This window comes from Lasiosphaeria miniovina, assembly GCF_030549165.1.
Source record: "Lasiosphaeria miniovina strain SMH2392-1A chromosome Unknown B0T26scaffold_9, whole genome shotgun sequence".
Classification (NCBI taxonomy): Eukaryota; Fungi; Ascomycota; class Sordariomycetes; order Sordariales; family Lasiosphaeriaceae; genus Lasiosphaeria; species Lasiosphaeria miniovina.
Window position 1 is genome coordinate 1,377,019 of NW_026848228.1, and position 17,095 is coordinate 1,394,113.

The following is a 17,095-nucleotide window of genomic DNA, read 5'->3' on the forward strand; positions in this document are numbered from 1 at the left end:
TGTGGCTGTTGTGCACCTTGGTGTTCTGAGAAGAACAGGGCTGTACGTGTCTCTCCAGGCTTGTGGTCTTTGTGGTCTTTGCAAGCGCTGAATGCGGCTTGCTGAGATAATGCAAGATTAGTTACCCAGACGAGGATCGGGACGAGTAAGCAGATCGGCTGGGCTTGGAAGACTGGCTCATTTATGGGGCTTGTTTCCTTTCATCTCGTTGCGTGCAACCGCTCGTTGCGTGCAACCGTCCAGGGCCTTGTCCCTACACTATAACGCTTAGACTTGATCTTTTACTTTCACAATTCGTACTCCGCCGCTTCCTATCACTCACTGCGTGACATGTTAGGCAACTCGAGGTACGTCATGGGGCCGTTGTGAGTCCTTACATGGTGACAACGGTGCCTTGTCTGTACTATACACCCCAGCCTCTAAAGTTTGTTCTATTGGGTCTTCTCGGCTAAGACTTGGTAGTATCTAGTGTAAGACTTCAGTCTGACTTATTTCTTACTAGTAATTTGTGCTATAACTGCGGTATCCTCAAGGTTCCACTGGTCGACTTCACAGCAAAACTCATTGGCCATTGCCTCTTGTTACTCACCTAAGCCAGGTAGCGCCAAGATGAATTCAGGGGCTGTGGAGTGTTGATCTTTCCGCATTGAAGCTCTACTAGAAAGGCAATATTATGGCCCCGGGCTATTTGGAATAAATCACCAAGGCAATCACGTTGTTTTTGGAAAAAGATTGTTTGTGGGCCTAGTCCTTCCATTCCCACTTCACGTCTTGCGATGAGAGAATAACCCCATTCGCGTTTCAACACACAAAAGCTGTTCACACAAGGACTAAACTAGAATGCTTTGAATTTATCTAATTTTATCATTAGGTGCCTACCTTTTAACGCCTACATTTCATTAATTACCATTTACTACATGTAGGGAGTCATTCACTACATGTAGGGAGTTTCTCGCCGCGCGCTTACACTAGCTGCACCGCCATGCCCAGCTCGTCGCGCAGCTTCGCCAGCACCTCGCGGATGCCGCCCATGCGCTTCTGCTGGTCCTGCATCATGACGGCGCGCATCAGCACAGCCATGCTGACCGAGCCCTGGGCCGACGGCCGGTGCACCGACACCGACACCGACCCCGACCCCGACCCCGACCCCGACGCGTCCGGGCGCAGGGCCTCGAGCTTGGCCATGGCTTCTTGAACTGCAATCTTTGTTAAAATTATTCCATGGGCCGTTGCCATATATGGTATTGCCAGCTGGTCGGCCTCGGCTAGTCTACTTACTGTTGCCAAGATAGTGCGCGCCCGTCTGGAGGAGAAGCTGCAGCTGGAACCGCGGGTGCGGGAACAGCGACACGCCGGCGATGGAGAGCGAGAGCGGCGGCGGCGGGGACGGCGGCGGCGTCGCGGCGCCGCCGTCCGCGTGCGACACGCCAGGCAGTGACGCCGCGTCCGTCTGCTGGAGGTAGCCGAGGATGGCCGAGTACAGCTCGTAGTGCAGCTCGGTCAGGCGCATTGAGAAGACGACGAGCTGGAGCACGGCCGCCGTGTCGGGCACGTGGGCCGTGTCGGGCACGTGGGCCGTGTCGGGCACGTGGATGCCGCCGCCGCCGCTGACGCCGCCCCCGCCCCCACCGCCGTCGTCGTCTTCGTCCTCGTTGGAGTACGTCGACGCCATGGTCTGGTTCGATTTCCGCCGCCTCTTCTGGCGCGCGCTCCCGCTCCCGCTCCCGCTCCCGCTCCCGTCCCCGCCCCCGCCGCCTGGAGGCTCCGTCTCTCGGCCGCCGCTAGTCGGGAAGTTGACGAGCCCGAGAAAGATGGCCGAGCTCTCGAGCACGTGTGCGGCCACCTGCTCGAGCTGGGCTGGGCTGATTTCCGAGCCCAGGTTCACGGGCCGGGAGAGACGCACGTTGAAGTCGGAGAGTTGCTGCATGTACTGGTGCGTCTTGCCGCCTGCCGTGGGCGTTGTTGACCCCGACCTGGCCGACATGGGGGTTGGGCCCCGCACCGGCAGAGGGCCGTGAGAGTCGTCCGTCCCCGGGACGACCCTGCCGCCCAGGGCCAGCAGCTGCGACGGGGTCGCCGGGGTCTGGGGGCGACTCAACGGCGGGAGGAGCGACGCGAAAGGATCGAAGCGGGCGTGGTCAGCGCCCCAGAAGCCGTGCGGATCGCTGCCATCGTCTAACGGCTGCCCGCCAGCCTTCATGTGGTTGAGAAAGCCGTCGAGGAAGCCGGCGGGCGGCCACGACAGCATGTCTTGGGTCATCAACAGATTGGCAAAGGCGTCGGTCCTCGACAGAGCATCGTCGTCCTCGGCCATGTCCTCTCCCCAGGCGTCTTCGGCGCTCTTGCTGGCGGCCTTGCTCGCAGCACTGGCCCCGGCCGGGGCCGCCCTTGCTTCGGGGCCGACGCCCACTCCCTGCACGAGCGTGCCGACGGCCTTAGTCGGGGGACGTCCGGGCTTCCGCGGAAGACTGTAGTTGCAGGGCACTTCGGCTCCCTGGCAGCGGTTACACGGCGCGTTTCTCCCCCCGGGCTCGGATATGCAGCGCATCTTGAGTCGATGGCATCGATCACACGCTGCCCGTTTCGGCGCGAGGAGATGGAGACTCATGTCTCGGGGATAGATGCACGGAACAGACGGCCGGGGAGCATCGAAGCCTTGTCGCCAGCTGCTTGGGCAATTAACTAGTTACAGCGGTCGGAAGGGGTGCTGGACACGACGACGGCCAGACTATCGACGACCAGACTATCGACGACCAGACTATCGACTCATTAGCTTATCTATAAAGTAGGTAGGCAGGTATGCTGCATAATGTCGCCAACTTAATTTGACTACGCAGATCCGCCCCCCTCCCTACCCCCCCTACCCCCCCCTTTCGCGGACCCCTCCCCCTTTTTCGCGGACCCCTCCCCCCTTTTCACGGACCCCCCCTCTGCATGCCTTAGGCCGTGCAACCATAAAGTACTAACTCTGGCCCAGTAACATGGGGTCGCAAGCAGTGCCTTATCAGACTTCTGCAGCAGCGGACGCGACGGCGACCTGGCGCAGAGGTGGATACGAAAGCCTATGTCCGACAGACTGCATCCAGCAAGACGCCTTCCTACCCAGTGGCCTCATCGCACGTCCGATAAAATGCATCCCCGATGGAACCCTTCTACATCACTGTCTCTTATCCCCATTCTGTCATTCCCCATTCTGTCGTTCCCATCCTGTCATTCACTTTATCCCACAGGACCCCAACAAGTCATTGTCGCCAGACCGGCCCCCGCCCGAGCAGGCGTGCTGCTCTGCTGCTGGTGTCGCCTCGGGCTTGTATTTGCTGAACGCGGTACGCAGCTGCGCCGCCGGGCTGCAGCTGATGGCGACTGCGAATCCTTTCCCGAACTGTGTCCTATCCTGGCCATGGGTGGGAGAAAAAAATACCTAGCCCCGCTCCCCGCCTACACTTTGAACCAAGTAATTATGCATTGGTTTACAATGAAACCCACATCGAGTGCTTGCTTACTGCTTTATCTGTCCGGAGCCCGAGACAGTGCTGAGAGACGAGGTGCCAGGCCTGGCACCTGTCTCCCGTTCCGATTTGACGGCCCGTCCCTCACCCTGGGTGGTGGTCCCCAAGCGGCGCAAACCGGGCGGTTTCTTTTTCTTCCATTATTCCTTGGCTTATCCCCGCACCCTGCCCTGGCAATACAGCTGCAGCTCCGCCGCATGCAACCATTTTGTAAGCAAAAGAGCTTGTTTTCTTATTGCCACGCCGGTGGGTTTTGCCTCACTCGGACACCCCCAGAGGCCTGCTCTCGGCCCAAGTGTCCAATATTCTTTCCTTTCGTTGCCTGACTTACTGCTCGCCCGCTCGGAGATGGATAGCCGCGGGCATTCTCGGGAAAAGTAGCAGGTAATTAATCAATCAAGATGCTGTAGTATCGGCCGGGGCCTTGATCGGCTGAGGGTCGGCCGATCCAACGCCCCGGTTTGTTCGCCCTTTCCCGATCAAACGAGCAAAGAGACTCGCGCGGCACCCTCAAACAAAAATTCCGATGTCGCCATCCCACCTGTCAGCTATGTTCGCCTGTGCCGCCAGCCCCCTTTCTCTTTCGACACCCCGACGCCTTGCAGGCGGGTGAGGCGGCAAAAAGCTTAGCACGCGCGGGTGGCTGAGCTCCCCGCACCGGGGGAGCGAGTAAAGTAGGTCGCCATCTTTCCAAAGGGCTTACCTGGGAATAATGGCGCCGCGTTTTAGGGAATCCTTGCGGTAGATGACCCCGGACGGTCGACGCCTCCCCCGCCGAGTGGCGGACGCTGTGTGTCAGTTATCTGGCCACCTCGGTTGTTGCTCTGATTCGTGCTTATTCGGGCCTCAGCCATGCAGGCGGCCCGGCCGGTGAATACTCGCCGGCGATTGCTTGCTGCGGGTGCCTTGGGAGGCGGAGGGGGGGGAGAGAGAGAGAAGAGGGTTGTAGCACATTGCTTCCATTAGCATTTGCTTCTATTTGCATTTGCTTCCGTTTGCATTTGCTTGCATTGGCATTTGCTTACTTTGCCTCCCTGAGCCCCTACTCGTTGTCCCCTGCTTAGGGTTTGCTAGCAACCTCGGCCTTTTTCTCGAAAGAGGTGCAGCTCCGTCGTCAATTTATTACCAGCCTTCACCACCCTACACGTGTGCTAACTAGTGGTCACGTCACGCACACTTGCCAGCTCGAGACCATGTCGATTCCTGCATCTTGCACTGTTCTTGTCGTGGGGGGCGGCCCAGGTGGCTCGTATGCAGCCTCGGCCCTCGCTCGTGAAGGCGTCGACGTCGTGGTTCTCGAGGCCGACACCTTTCCCAGGTCAGTATCAATCAGCCAAACACGTCACTGTCAAGTGCTGCAGCACATGGTCCTGACACTGCCGCTCTCTTTTGCTCCGAAACTTGCAAGATACCACATTGGCGAGTCTCTCTTGGCTTCGGTCCGCTATTTTCTGCGGTTTGTCGAGCTAGACAAGAAATTCGACGGATATGGCTTCACTAGGAAGGTGAGCTGGGCGGCATCGCTGTTATCAACACGGCGGACTCAAATCTGATGCCAATCAATAGAACGGCGCTGCGTTCAAGTTGAACAACAAGCGAGAGGCGTGTAAGCAGATCCAGCCCCTATCCGCGTACGCCCCTATCCGCGTACGCCCCTATCCGCGTGCACCCCTATCCGCGTGCACCCCTATTCGCGTACACGATACTGATTGCCCACGGCTCGGCAGACACCAATTTCATCGCCGCCAATGGCCCCAACGGCTACTCGTGGAATGTCATACGCGCCGAGTCTGACAAGCTCATGTTGGACTACGCCGGCGAGAGCGGGGCCCGCGTGTTCCAGGGCGTCAAGGTCGATTCCATCATCTTCGACTCCGCCGCCGACTTTCCCCTGGACGACAAGGTCGGCAACCCGGGAAGGCCAGTAGCGGCGACCTGGGCCCGCAAGAGCGACGGCACGTCGGGCGCCATCAAGTTTGACTACGTCGTCGACGCGAGCGGCCGCAACGGCATCATTTCCACCAAGCACCTCAAGAACCGCAAATTCAACCAGGCCCTCAAGAACGTCGCCAATTGGAGCTACTGGAAGGACGCCGAGACATATGCCCCCGGCACCGACATGGAGGGCTCGCCGTTCTTCGAGGCTCTGACCGGTAAATATCACATATCATCCATCTCCCGGGCCGTTTCCGAACCCTGTCCCCTCGCCCGCCCCGAGACTAACGCCGACGCTCCCGAGTAGACGCGAGTGGCTGGTGCTGGGCCATCCCGCTGCACGACGGCACGCTGTCGGTGGGCGTCGTCATGCGACAGGACCTGTCTCTGGCGCGCAAGCAGGCCCTGGGCTCGCCGTCCATGGAAGAGTTCTACCGCGGCTGTCTCACGCTGTGCCCCATGATCCACGAGCGGCTTGCCGGGGCCGAGCTCGTGTCCAACATCAAGGCGGCCTCGGACTGGTCGTACAGTGCCTCGTCGTACGCCGGGCCCAACTTCCGCATCGTCGGCGACGCCGGCTGCTTCATCGACCCGTACTTTAGCTCCGGCGTCCACCTCGCCGTGGCCAGCGCGCTGTCCGCCGCCATGACCATCCAGGCTGCCCGCCGGGGCGACTGCGGCGAGTTCGAGGCGGCCAAGTGGCACTCGGAGAAAGTTGCCGAGGGGTATACCCGCTTCCTGCTGGTGGTGATGACCACTCTGCGGCAGATCCGCAAGGGCACCGAGCCCGTGCTGAGTGATTTCGACGAGGACGGCTTCGACAAGGCCTTTGGGTTCTTTCAACCGGGTGAGTTTTTAGACCCTACTGTCGCGCGTTTTATTTTCGATGCGAAAAGGAAAACACGAAAGATGTGGTCTTAACTTAGATGGGTCTCCCAATCCCCAGTCATCCAAGGCCTGGCCGACGCCGACGTCGGCGGCAAGCTAACGCAGGGCCGCGTGTCGGACACGGTGGCCTTCTGCCTCAACGCGTACAACGACATCACGCCCGAGGCGCGGCAGGCGGTGCTAGACAAGCTAGAGCGCGTGCGGGCGGCGGACCGGCAGGCCGAGACCAAGGAGGACCTCGAGCAGCTCGACCAGGACGAGCTGCGCATCCTGCGCACCATCCGCGCGCGCCAGATGCTGCGCACCGAGGACTCGATGAACATGGACAACTTCTCCGCCGACGCCATCAACGGCTTCGTGCCCCGCCTGGCGCGCGGCAGCCTCGGGCTCTCGAGGGCCGGCGGCCCCGGCGCCGCCCCCGGCGCCTACAAGGAGAGCCTCTTCGACCTCAAGTGGAGCGTTTCCGGCGACAAGGACGACTACAAGGTGCAAAAGGAGGCGGCCGAGGTGCCGGCCGAGGCCTAGTTGAGGGACTGGCCGAGACGCAGTTCTACAGAATCAAGACTTGGTGTTTGACCTGCTGCGTAAACTACCTGTACCATTATGAACGTGCCAGCTAGTTGTTGTCGTCGAACCAAATTCAACACTATAGGTTCCATCCGTGCCCATGGAAGCCAATTACCATGGAAGCCAATTACCATGGAAACTGATTACATGGAAACTGATTACATGGAAACTGATTACATGGAAACTGATTACATGGAAACTGATTACATGGAAACTGATTACATGGAAACTGACTACCATGGAAACTGATTACAGGGAAACTAATTACCCTGGAAACTCCTCTCAACTCCTCTCGAGTCGTGTTTACATGCATAAGTTTTTGCGATAGTACTTGCAGTGCAGTGGGGAGCCCGAAATTGACAGGCTATCCGCTCTTGACCAAAACGAGCATGCCACCACCTTGTTCTAGCAACAGCCTCCCTGCGGTACATACACCACACCAGCTGCAAGCCGAGCAATTGTTTAGGTACGCACCCAACCGTCAGCGTGACGTAATAGGGAGAGCAAAAGACACGGCGAGCTTTGTCCAATGGCGTGTCTTGTCTAGAATTAGGTTAGAGAGGATGGTTGCACCCAAGGGTTGCCGAGTTTCCGAGTCCAACCGTTGGTGTTCCACGGCAGCAGTCCTTTATCTCTCCCTGAATTAGGTTAGAGAGGACGGTTGCGCCCAAACGTTGCCGGGTTTCCGAGTCCGACCGTTGATGTTCCACGGCAGCAATCCTTATCTCTGCCTATCTCTCGTGTTCGTGCCAGGGTGGGGGTCATGATTCCACATATCTTGCATTGGAAAGCTTGTTCCAGAAACCGAGTCTTCTAGAACAGCTCATTATTAATGTAACATGTCTTCATACTTGACAAGTTTGAGTCGCGCTTATCTAATCCTCGGCACTGATGTGAGTCTAAGAGAGGGAACTCTGACAAAAGAATACATGCAAGTCATTTTGTTTTTTGTTTTGTCAAAGACCAAGAAATTCCCTATTTAGTACTTTACTTTCGCCTGATACAAAAAAAATTAATTTTTTTACAATTGGAGGTTACTTTGACTCCAATTACGTTTGATCTCGTTTCAATCTTTAACTCGAAAGACGATGGACCAGCTGGGGCATCCAGGTGCTCACTGTCAACACCCTGCTGGCCATTGCCGGGCTGTTTTCCCCTTTTGTCAGCATCGTGGGTGTTTCGTCCTTGACGTTGGAAAACGGCAGCCTTGAATCTTTGACCCAATTCCCTGCATGACTATCTGGTCAAGCACTCTGATACCCATACCCTATTTCAATAATTTCTTGCAGGTTCCTATTTTCCTCTTAATGCGCTTTGTTAGAAGTAAGCAACTGTTTGAAGAGTGTCGAGACGTGTATTGATGCGGCGACCGGCACCGGGCCGGCCTCGCCATTTCGGGGTACGCGTCATTCATCCCTCTGCTTCACACTCCTCCTTATACATCTCATCGATTTCCCTTCCAAATTCCTTTATCGTACTCACCCTTTGCACGCTTCCCTTGTCGGCCCGCTTAAACGCTCTTCCACGTAACACAACGGCGATCTTGTCCCTGGCCACTCGGCCATTGGACTCGGCCTTTGGGTTCGCCGCCTGCACCGCTGGCCAGATCTCGTCGACGAGCCCATCTGCGGTACCGTTCCACTTGGACCAGTCCGTCTCGACCAGCAGCGCGGCGCGGAAACGGCCTTGACCAACCACCAGCGCCCCCTTCAGCAACGGGTGCGCCGGGAGGGCGTCCTGCATCGCGACAGGGTTGACCTTCTCGCCTGTCGAAAGCACGACCACATCGTCGGTGCGCCCGATAAACTGCCAAAGCCTGGGTTCAGACGGGTGGCGTGCGAAAAGGTCACGGCTGCGCCAGACCGAAGTGGCTGGGACGGCGTGGAAGACGGGGTGGTGCGGAACATGCTGGGGTTCGCTGCGGAAGACCAACTCGTAGACTCCGTCTGCGTTGTTGTCGACGAGCTCCATCCTGTAATTACAAACAGATGAGACAAAGACGGAACGGAGGACTGAGCGAGGGTGGGTGGAACAAAGAACTCAACTCACACCGCACCGTACCGCTCGTTCCACTCGAACCACGGCCAAAGCTGCGGATCCGGGTGCACGAGGCTCGGGACCAGCCCCGCCTCAGTGCTCCCGTACACATGTATCATCTTAACCCCGCGGGCCACCAGCGCATCGCCCGTCGCCGGCGCCATCGTTCCGCTCCCGGTCAACACGCGCTCCAGCCGGGCCAGTCGAGCCAGCGCGCCACGGCGCACGAGACCCTCGAGGGCGCTTGGCGGCAGCATCACCGCGTTGACGTCGGCATCTCTCGAGTCCAGCGCGTCGAGAAACGGTTGCACGTCGTTCGGCGCCGCCGCGGGCGGATGCAGCACAGAGGCGTACCCGTGGAATAGCGCCAAGAAGAGCGAACAAGCCGCGCCGCCGAGATGGAAGAGCGGGAGGCCGACAAGCAGGCGTGTTCCCGCCGGCAAGCCCGAGAAGGCCATCGTGCGGCCCGGTGGCACCGGGAGGTGCGCGGCACAATCTAATGCAGCGAGGTAGCCGTGCGTGATCGGGACGGGCTTGGGGTGGCCGGTGCTCCCCGAAGTGTGGAAAATGAGAGCTGGCCTGTTGGGTAGGGGCGGCGGCGGGCTGGGAAACGGCGTAACGGCGCGAGGAGAGGACAGAAACTCTGCGTAGGCCGGCACAAGAAGCGTGTTCAAGGTGCCGCCGGGCTTAATAGCGCTTCTGACGACGCCGACTTTCTCGACGCGCTCGGCGGTGTAGAAAAGCTTGGTGCAGGAAGTCGTCTCGAGGAGGTGGAGCTGGCCTTCAACAGCGCTATGTGGGGAGATGTTGATCGTCTGGTTTCCCATCAGTATTTGATATAGATCCTGATCTTTGCTTGCTTATAGTGAGGAGAGAGCGAAAAACTTGCTGCATAACCGCACAGGATAGCCGCCAGCCAGAAGACATGGTATCGTATGTCGTGGGCGCCCATGTAGCCTATGGTCTCGCCGACAACTAGACGGCCAGAGACTGATATTTCCAGGAGGCCCATCGTGCGTGTCTTGTGCCTCTAATTAGCCCGAATCGTTCTGGTTTAGATGGGGGCTCAAGTTCATCTTGTCGTTCATCGTCCGTCTTTGAGTCGTCAAAGCAGTCGGTTATTATAGTATCCGGCAAATAGGGGTCCATGGCTGGACCAGGCTCTGGCTTTCGTACAGTCAATCGCTACGCCTTCTCTGTGCATCTACCGCTGCAAAGTGTGAACTAACAAAGTGTTGGATTGGCTATTGTCAGATGGACAAGGGTTGCATGTGGAATAGAGCTCATCCCAGCTGAGCTCTGGTGTGGTCATCCGAGGTGAAAAGAGGCTCAGGGGAGCTGAAATGAAGTGGCCAGTTCAGCTGGTGTGGCTGCTTTTGCCACCACCATTGCCACCATTTACAACTATAATAGAGGCCCTCTGGCAGGACCAAAAAGAACAAGGAGGATGCATCAATCAAGAAAGTTGAAGTGCTGAATCCAACACAAAGTACGGCGATTCGCTAGCCTGCCTGACCTATCTGCCCGCCAAGACCGGTAAGGCAAGGTCGGAATCCTTAAGGATAGTTGTAGGCTCCTAATTGGTAGCCATCCACTAATTTTAGAAGAAGGGAAGGAAGGAAGGAATGAAGGAGATAAGGAAGGAAGAGAGGAAATAATTGGTGAAGATGTTGTCATTAGTAAGGATAGATATCTCGGCACAGTACATGCCTCACCAGTGCAAAGTCCAGAACGCCACGTCCTAAAAGGAGTTAAATTCAAGTCGCTAGCTGCCAATCTTCCACGGTGCAAATAGATAACTATCTTCGGGGCTACTATAGGGGGTCTAAGGGGCCTGAATGGATACGTAGGGTGTAGAAGGCTTCTAGCAAACGAGCTGGTACCGTAAGATTTCAAATCCTAGCCACTGTGGAGAGTGGCTCTTTCTTTTGCCTGAGCCTTCGTATTCAGGTAGATAGTGGCGTAAATTAGCCAATGGCAGCTTTTAGGGGTCATGGTAACGGAATTAGTCAGAAAATGTTATGGGGTGGCTAAAAAGGTCAGGTAGTCAATACAAAATATCGCAGTTCAACATCTCGTGCGACGTCTAACAATGATGCCGAGCTAACAGAATACAAAATATATGTATCAGAGGTACCCATTTACTTCGTTCTTATTAGCCCATCTATCAACAACATCTTAACAGCCGAAGTGGTCCAACCTGGTCGGAATGAGAACCCAACCGTATCTTACCAACCTGGTGGATAGGTTAGGCCGGCCTCTCCTTCAAAGACGGACTCAAACGGCAATTTGACGCCAAAAGCTTCAATACCTACCTGTGGTGTTAGCTTGACCTAATCAATCATGCGACAACAGCAACAGCGCTCTTGTACAGTTTTCTTTGCTGTGGTGTGGTGAAAAAGGTCAGCTTGCGAGAAAGAAAGCTGAGAACACCTCAACAACTAACAACAAAAAAGAAGAAAAAAAAAGACTCACAGTGAAGCAAACCGAAAGCACCAAGCTAACAGCGGCACCGACATAGACGGGAATGAACACGGTCCGCAGCGCCGTGACGACGGCCGCCATGGCAGCGGCGCGCACGTCGGGCGGGAACTGCGCGAGGTACTCGCCACCGGACCCAGAGATGGCCAGCTGCAGCTGGTCGCGGGGCACGCCGTCACCGAGGACGGCAGCGAGGCGCTTGACGGCCCCGTTAACGAAGACGGCGCCCGAGATGGCCAGCCCGAAGGGGATGCCACTCATCTGCGCCAGCATCATATAGCTAATAGCGTACGCCACCTCGGCCGCCGGCACCACCGCCTAGATCACCGCGTACCCGGCCTGCACGCAGCAGCCGCTGCGGACGCCGACGAGAATCTCGAAGCCGTAGATGCGCGCGGTCAGCGTGTTTGCGTCGATGCGTGCTGTTTGTTTCCGAGCCAGCGTGTCTGTCAGCGGGTGCTTCTCAACGGAAAAAAGGGGCAACGGGGGTGTTTGTAAACAAGGCCAACTCACCCAGCAAGACACCGCCCACAAGCGTCAACGCACTACCGGCAATGTACCAGGGCTGGAAGTAGCCGAACCTCGTCATGAAGTGGCCACTAGCCAGAATCGTGGCGCTGAGCACGAAGATGAGCGGCAGCAAACGCACGGCGGCCTCGATGGCGCTATCCCCGCGCGAGAACTGGAAATACAGCGGCATGTAATAAATAGGAATAAAACAGGAGTAGTTAACGGCCGCGTCGCAGCAAAACAGCAGCACGGCGTTCCAGTTGCGCAGGAAGTGGGCGGGGAAGATGCGGGCGGCGCGCGAGGTGAAGACGGCGTAGCTCTGCTGGACGCCGAAGACGGCGAACAGCGCGAACGACACAACGAACAGCGCAATAATCTGCGCGCTGCTCCACGCGTACGGCGCGCCGCCCAGGTTGATGGCCATGACAAGCGTCATAATGGCACCCGCGCCAAGAATCGTACCCATAACATCCATCTCGCGCAGCAACGCCGCCGCCGGCGCGCCCCTGCGCGGCTCGAATGACGGTAGTAGGAACACGTAGACAGGCACGAACAAACCGCCCACGCACAGGTTGATATAAAAGGCCCAGCGCCACGTGGCCGGCGACTCGACGAAGGCGCCGCCGACTACAGGACCTAGCACGGTGCCGACGCCCCAGACGAGCCCGACGAAGCTCAGGTAGCCGGGGCGCTCGCGGTCCGACGTGCCGACCGACAGCAGCGTCATGACGCCGAGGTAAAGGCCGATGCCGCCGAGGCCGGCGACCACGCGGCCCGCGATCAGTGCGTCCATGTCGGGCGCGCCGCCGCACAGCGCGGACCCGCCGTTAAACACGGCCAGCGAGCTGAGGTACAGCCACTTGGCGTTGAACAGCCCGTACAGCTTGCCGAACGGCAGCACGCCGACGGCGCTGCCGAGGAGGAATCTGTTTTTGTGCGGGGCCGGTCAGCTACGTTGCGGTGGTCATCAAGGAATTAGATCGAGAAAAAGGAGGTTGTGGGATAGACAACAGGATTACTCACCCAACGGACAGCCACGGCAGCTTCAGGACGTCGCTAAACGCGTTGACGGCGGCGGGTGTGATGTCGGCGACGACCGTGTTGTCGAGCGAGTGCAGGAAGATGCTGGACAGGATGGAGACGACCACCAGCGCCCACTGACCAACCGTCCCACAAACGGTCAGCAAAGTCCTCTATGCAATCCCTGTTTAGAACTAGGTCCAAGGGCAAAATCCTTCTCACCTTGACACCGTGGACACTTTTTGGCGAAGCGGGAACATCCTCAGCTGCCCCGGCTGCCAAGCTGTGGTCGCCTATGCCGTCTCTGAGAGGGGTAGCGTTTGCCTCGAGCTTAGACAGATCAGGCGAGTGGTGGCCGTTCGGGCCGGGGATCGCGGCCGAGGACGCCTCAGCGTGCTTTTCCATGCCCGAGGTTGGCGTGGCGGACATGGCGGTGGCCGGTTGGAGTGAAGCCGGTTCAAACTGTTTTTGCTGTGTTGGCTTGGGCTGGGTAGGTAGGGGGTAATTGGTGGTTTATCGAAGACGAAGCAGGCAGGTGTATATTGAAAGTGTTGAGAAAAGATGGAAGGCCGAAGGGACGACATGTTGATTCTTTGAGAATGTTCGAGACGAGGCCGGAATTATTCCGCAAGCCTGGCTAGGTCGTGGTACCGTAGCTTGCGGAAGCGTTAATGATGATCAACATCACATAGGTATCAACTCTTTTGAATACGGGGTGTGGGTTGGTAAAGCCCGAGCAGCGCAGTACAGCACAGCAAGCGGCTCCGCAGCTTCTATTGGCAATCAGCGCAAAACACGTCGCATCGCGGCGGCAGTCTCCAAACCAGAAACACGTTTCCTGTTCCGGTGTTAGCATTCCCGAAAGGCTCTCAGGGGTCCATCTTGCATGCACGCCCTGGCCCAGATCCCGCTAAGCCCACAGAGGCAATCCCGACAATATTGCCGTGTTGGGGTTAAGGGAATCCTGAATGGGCGATTTGTAAGACCCCCGCTTCCTTCCTTCCTACCTGTTGGAATAGCGATGTTGGTGACCGTACTCTGCGCTGGAAGGGAGGCGGTGCGATGCACGTGCTAGCGCACGTGCTTGCAAGCACGTGCGCCGCACGGCCCTCGCACGGCCACGTACAAAGCCAAGAACCCCCACCATAGATTTCTAGAACAGAACATGAATCAGAACAACTTTACACCCCCCCCGGTAGTACTACCACTTTTGACCCGTTGGAACACCTACGTGGTTGGAATACCACGAACACTACCCCCTTTTTGGATTCGACACTTCGCTGTTGGTCCCATAGACCGTAGACAAGGGGGCTTGGGCCGGTTGGAGCCACTGGGTTCTGTGAAGTGCTGCGGCCTCGCAGGAGACGGTTCAGTTGTATTTGTCAAATAAATGAAAATAAAAATAAAAATAAAAATAAAAATAAAAATAAAAATAAAAATAAAAATAAAAATAAAAATAAAAAAATAAAAATAAAAAAACAATGCAATTCAGTGACTGGTGTTATTCCCACACTGGGACTGCCGCATAAGTGACCGCAGCTCTAGGTGGAAGATAATAATGGGAAAAGGAGTATTGTCTTCAAACTGCGTTTGTAAACATCTATCCAGCCTGTGAAACATAGCCTGCGAAGTACTCTGTTCTGCGAAAATGGCCAAACGCCCCTTTATCATCCAACATGAATAATCAACCCGGACTAGGCCGCGTCTTCATCCACCTAGAAAGGTTTGAAAAATAATTTCTAATGTGCCATTGATACTCGTTGACGCCTTGTCGACACGCCCCGTCATCGATTGCACCTTGGCCCTCCGCGCCTGACTGCCCTGGGCCTCGCCCGCGCGTTCGACACGAACAAGCAGGTGCCGAAAATTCCTGATCTGAAGCTTCAGCAACACGCGCATTATGTGTATCTGCTCTTCGTCCGAGTACTGGGCTCGAAACTCGTTCGAAAACAGGAGAGGATTGCACGCGGCAGACGCTGCAGGGCCCCCAGACGTGTTGGAGAAGAGCTGTGGGTTCGAGGGCGTGCTATTCCAGTTCATCGCAGCCTGCTGCCCCAACGTCAGAATGTACGCAGTCCCAGTGCCTATGGGGGCGTTTGAGGGGTCGGGAGATTCCGAGTTCTCGGGCAACGCCGGCTTGTTGCTGCTCGAGCCGGCAGCCGGCGACAGGGACATGATCACGGCGGCGGCTAGTCTGATCCGGGTGCTGATGCACTCGAACATCTCAGACATCCGGTCGCAGATGATCAGAACCATAGCATGCACTGTGGGAAGTGAGGCGCATTTCGGGCAGTCGAGAACGTTGCAGCACTGGAAGATGAGCCACTTCTGCAGCTGGAGCACCATGTCGAGCGACAAAGTAGAGGTATGGAACTCGTCGTCTTCGAGCTGCTGAACAACCCGGACGGCGTCACACAGACATGAGCAGGTTCCTGAATTTGCCAATGCCTCGCTCGAGTCTAGCCGAACGTCGAAATCTGACCTGGCCTGCAAGACGTGGCCGGCGACCACTGGTTGTTTCTGGTTCTCGCCAGACTCGCCGGGCAGCGACTTTCCGGGGTGAGAACTCTGGTCTCGGAAATATTCGCTGTGAAAGATGTGGCTCTCAGGAGGGATCCCCCGTGCCACATTCATGTCGGCCACAGGGGATGATGGCATGCGGAAATCAAGGGACGAGTTATCTAACCCCAGATCCCCGATGTCGGCATCAAAGCCCTCGCCATCAACTACGGAAGCGGCAGTCAGTATACTTGCCCTCATTTGGGATTTCACTAAAAGGGGGGAGAGGGCGTCCGGATCTGGACCCACAGTTGAGGAAATCAGCGGCCGGCATGTCGTTATCTGTCGGGTTTTTTGCTAATGCTAGATCTCCTCCCTGAGTGCGGAGGGCCGGTGACTCGGGGGGCGGTTGGATGCCATCGAGGGTCTCGTCCCGGGCCTCGACAGACTCGCATTGCCAAGTGAGAGTCGACGAGTTGGGGCGGCGTCTCGAGGTCGTCGCCGGCAGTACACAGTCAAGTGCTCGGGCCTGACAGCGGTCGCAATTTCTGGGACAGCCGGTGCACCGAAGCTATTGGGTAAGGGGTTGTGAGCAAGGCGCTGGCTCTCATTCGTTCTCGACAGTATACAGCATAGCACAGGATGCACTCGCAATAGCCAAAACGGGATGAAATGGGGCTCGGAGTGATGGGCTCGGAGTGATGGGCTCGGAGTGATGAGGACAAAGCTAAACCAAGCCGGGCCACGAATGAATAAATGGGATGACAAGTTTGAACACAATGAACAAATAGGTAGATGCAGTCTATACATACCTTGTTCTTTTGGCAGGCAACGCAAGCGGACCGGCGGGGTGGGCGAGAGCGACCGTTGGCGCCACCTGCCTGTCGTTGGGCGACCTGTTCGAACCCGCCGCCGGACCCCTCCTTGCGTCTACCCGAACTCTTCAGCGTGATGAACATTGCCAAGGGAACAAGCTGTTGGCTCAATCCTTGATGTCGGTTCTGGTCGCTGTCCAGCCCAGGCGGGTCACCTCAGTCACTCACTAGTGGAGATAAGTTAGAAAACAGAAACGCAGCTATCAACCTGGAAGGCAGGTGCGGGTGCGGGTGCGGGGCGGTGTGCAGACTGCAGAGGGCGCTGTCTTGTTGGTGGGAAGGTGGAAACCGCCCAGACCTGCTCCAGGTTTGGCAAAGCGCTGGGGAAGCCCGCCGTGGTAGGGCAGTGCTGCCTAAAATGAACCCCCATTTGCCCCTGCCGGCTTGCACGACACAAACGGCGGCCCACAACGGGATTCGTTAGCGGGTCGATCTTCCCGTGTTAGTGGGGCATTTTGCCTTCAACCTTCGAAGACTGCGCTACACGCGTACGCGCGTTCCATCTTATCATGAACTCGAGATGAATCCACGGTAAGTTGTTATTAAGCAGCAACGTCACGAAATGGAAGAAACTCGGAACAGGTTCCAGGTTGCCAGCTCCATGTTACTAACCCTCAACCAACGCCAGAGACATTTTGTCAAAGACTGCCCTGGCTGTAAGATGACCACACCACGCCATAGGCAACACTTGATAATGCCTCCCCTGCACAATAGTAATGAAACGCTCTCGAGCCCCTTCCGAAATATCGCCCCAATGCGTACAGCAACAGCTAG

At 57.0% G+C, this 17,095-nt stretch overlaps 6 protein-coding genes across 6 annotated transcripts; 2 read left to right on the top strand and 4 right to left on the bottom strand.

Moving 5' to 3' along the window:
- Nucleotides 1-903: 903 nt before the first annotated feature.
- B0T26DRAFT_807792 (uncharacterized protein) lies at nucleotides 904-2,752 on the bottom strand (the record flags this gene model as incomplete). Its single annotated transcript, XM_060447234.1, has 3 exons — nucleotides 1,279-2,752; nucleotides 968-1,196; nucleotides 904-913 (listed from the first exon to the last, which is right to left on the bottom strand). Exons 1-3 carry the CDS (start codon nucleotides 2,606-2,608, stop codon nucleotides 904-906), a joined length of 1,569 nt encoding a protein of 522 aa, XP_060289627.1. The 5' UTR covers nucleotides 2,609-2,752.
- A 190-nt stretch (nucleotides 2,753-2,942) lies between these two features.
- On the top strand, nucleotides 2,943-4,014 carry B0T26DRAFT_537486 (uncharacterized protein). The gene has a single exon (XM_060435551.1). It carries the CDS (start codon nucleotides 3,065-3,067, stop codon nucleotides 3,833-3,835), a length of 771 nt encoding a protein of 256 aa, XP_060289628.1. The 5' UTR covers nucleotides 2,943-3,064; the 3' UTR covers nucleotides 3,836-4,014.
- A 688-nt stretch (nucleotides 4,015-4,702) lies between these two features.
- Nucleotides 4,703-6,857, top strand: B0T26DRAFT_659628 (uncharacterized protein; the record flags this gene model as incomplete). Its single annotated transcript, XM_060438966.1, has 6 exons — nucleotides 4,703-4,827; nucleotides 4,918-5,014; nucleotides 5,076-5,115; nucleotides 5,237-5,662; nucleotides 5,749-6,291; nucleotides 6,391-6,857. 6 exons carry the CDS (start codon nucleotides 4,703-4,705, stop codon nucleotides 6,855-6,857), a joined length of 1,698 nt encoding a protein of 565 aa, XP_060289629.1.
- A 985-nt stretch (nucleotides 6,858-7,842) lies between these two features.
- Nucleotides 7,843-9,948, bottom strand: B0T26DRAFT_807794 (uncharacterized protein; the record flags this gene model as incomplete). The annotated part of the gene is made up of 4 exons (XM_060447235.1): nucleotides 7,843-8,230; nucleotides 8,382-8,871; nucleotides 8,949-9,751; nucleotides 9,862-9,948. The coding sequence occupies 4 exons, from the start codon at nucleotides 9,946-9,948 to the stop codon at nucleotides 8,204-8,206; spliced, it is 1,407 nt and encodes a 468-aa protein (XP_060289630.1). The 3' UTR covers nucleotides 7,843-8,203.
- Nucleotides 9,949-11,277: 1,329 nt separating this feature from the next.
- B0T26DRAFT_744901 (major facilitator superfamily domain-containing protein) lies at nucleotides 11,278-13,376 on the bottom strand (the record flags this gene model as incomplete). The annotated part of the gene is made up of 6 exons (XM_060444471.1): nucleotides 11,278-11,319; nucleotides 11,412-11,697; nucleotides 11,752-11,839; nucleotides 11,931-12,853; nucleotides 12,951-13,084; nucleotides 13,170-13,376. The coding sequence occupies 6 exons, from the start codon at nucleotides 13,374-13,376 to the stop codon at nucleotides 11,278-11,280; spliced, it is 1,680 nt and encodes a 559-aa protein (XP_060289631.1).
- Nucleotides 13,377-14,412: 1,036 nt separating this feature from the next.
- Nucleotides 14,413-16,835, bottom strand: B0T26DRAFT_735421 (uncharacterized protein). Its single transcript, XM_060443239.1, has 3 exons — nucleotides 16,259-16,835; nucleotides 15,756-16,017; nucleotides 14,413-15,673 (listed from the first exon to the last, which is right to left on the bottom strand). Exons 1-3 carry the CDS (start codon nucleotides 16,403-16,405, stop codon nucleotides 14,655-14,657), a joined length of 1,428 nt encoding a protein of 475 aa, XP_060289632.1. The 5' UTR covers nucleotides 16,406-16,835; the 3' UTR covers nucleotides 14,413-14,654.
- Between the last annotated feature and the right edge of the window lie 260 nt (nucleotides 16,836-17,095).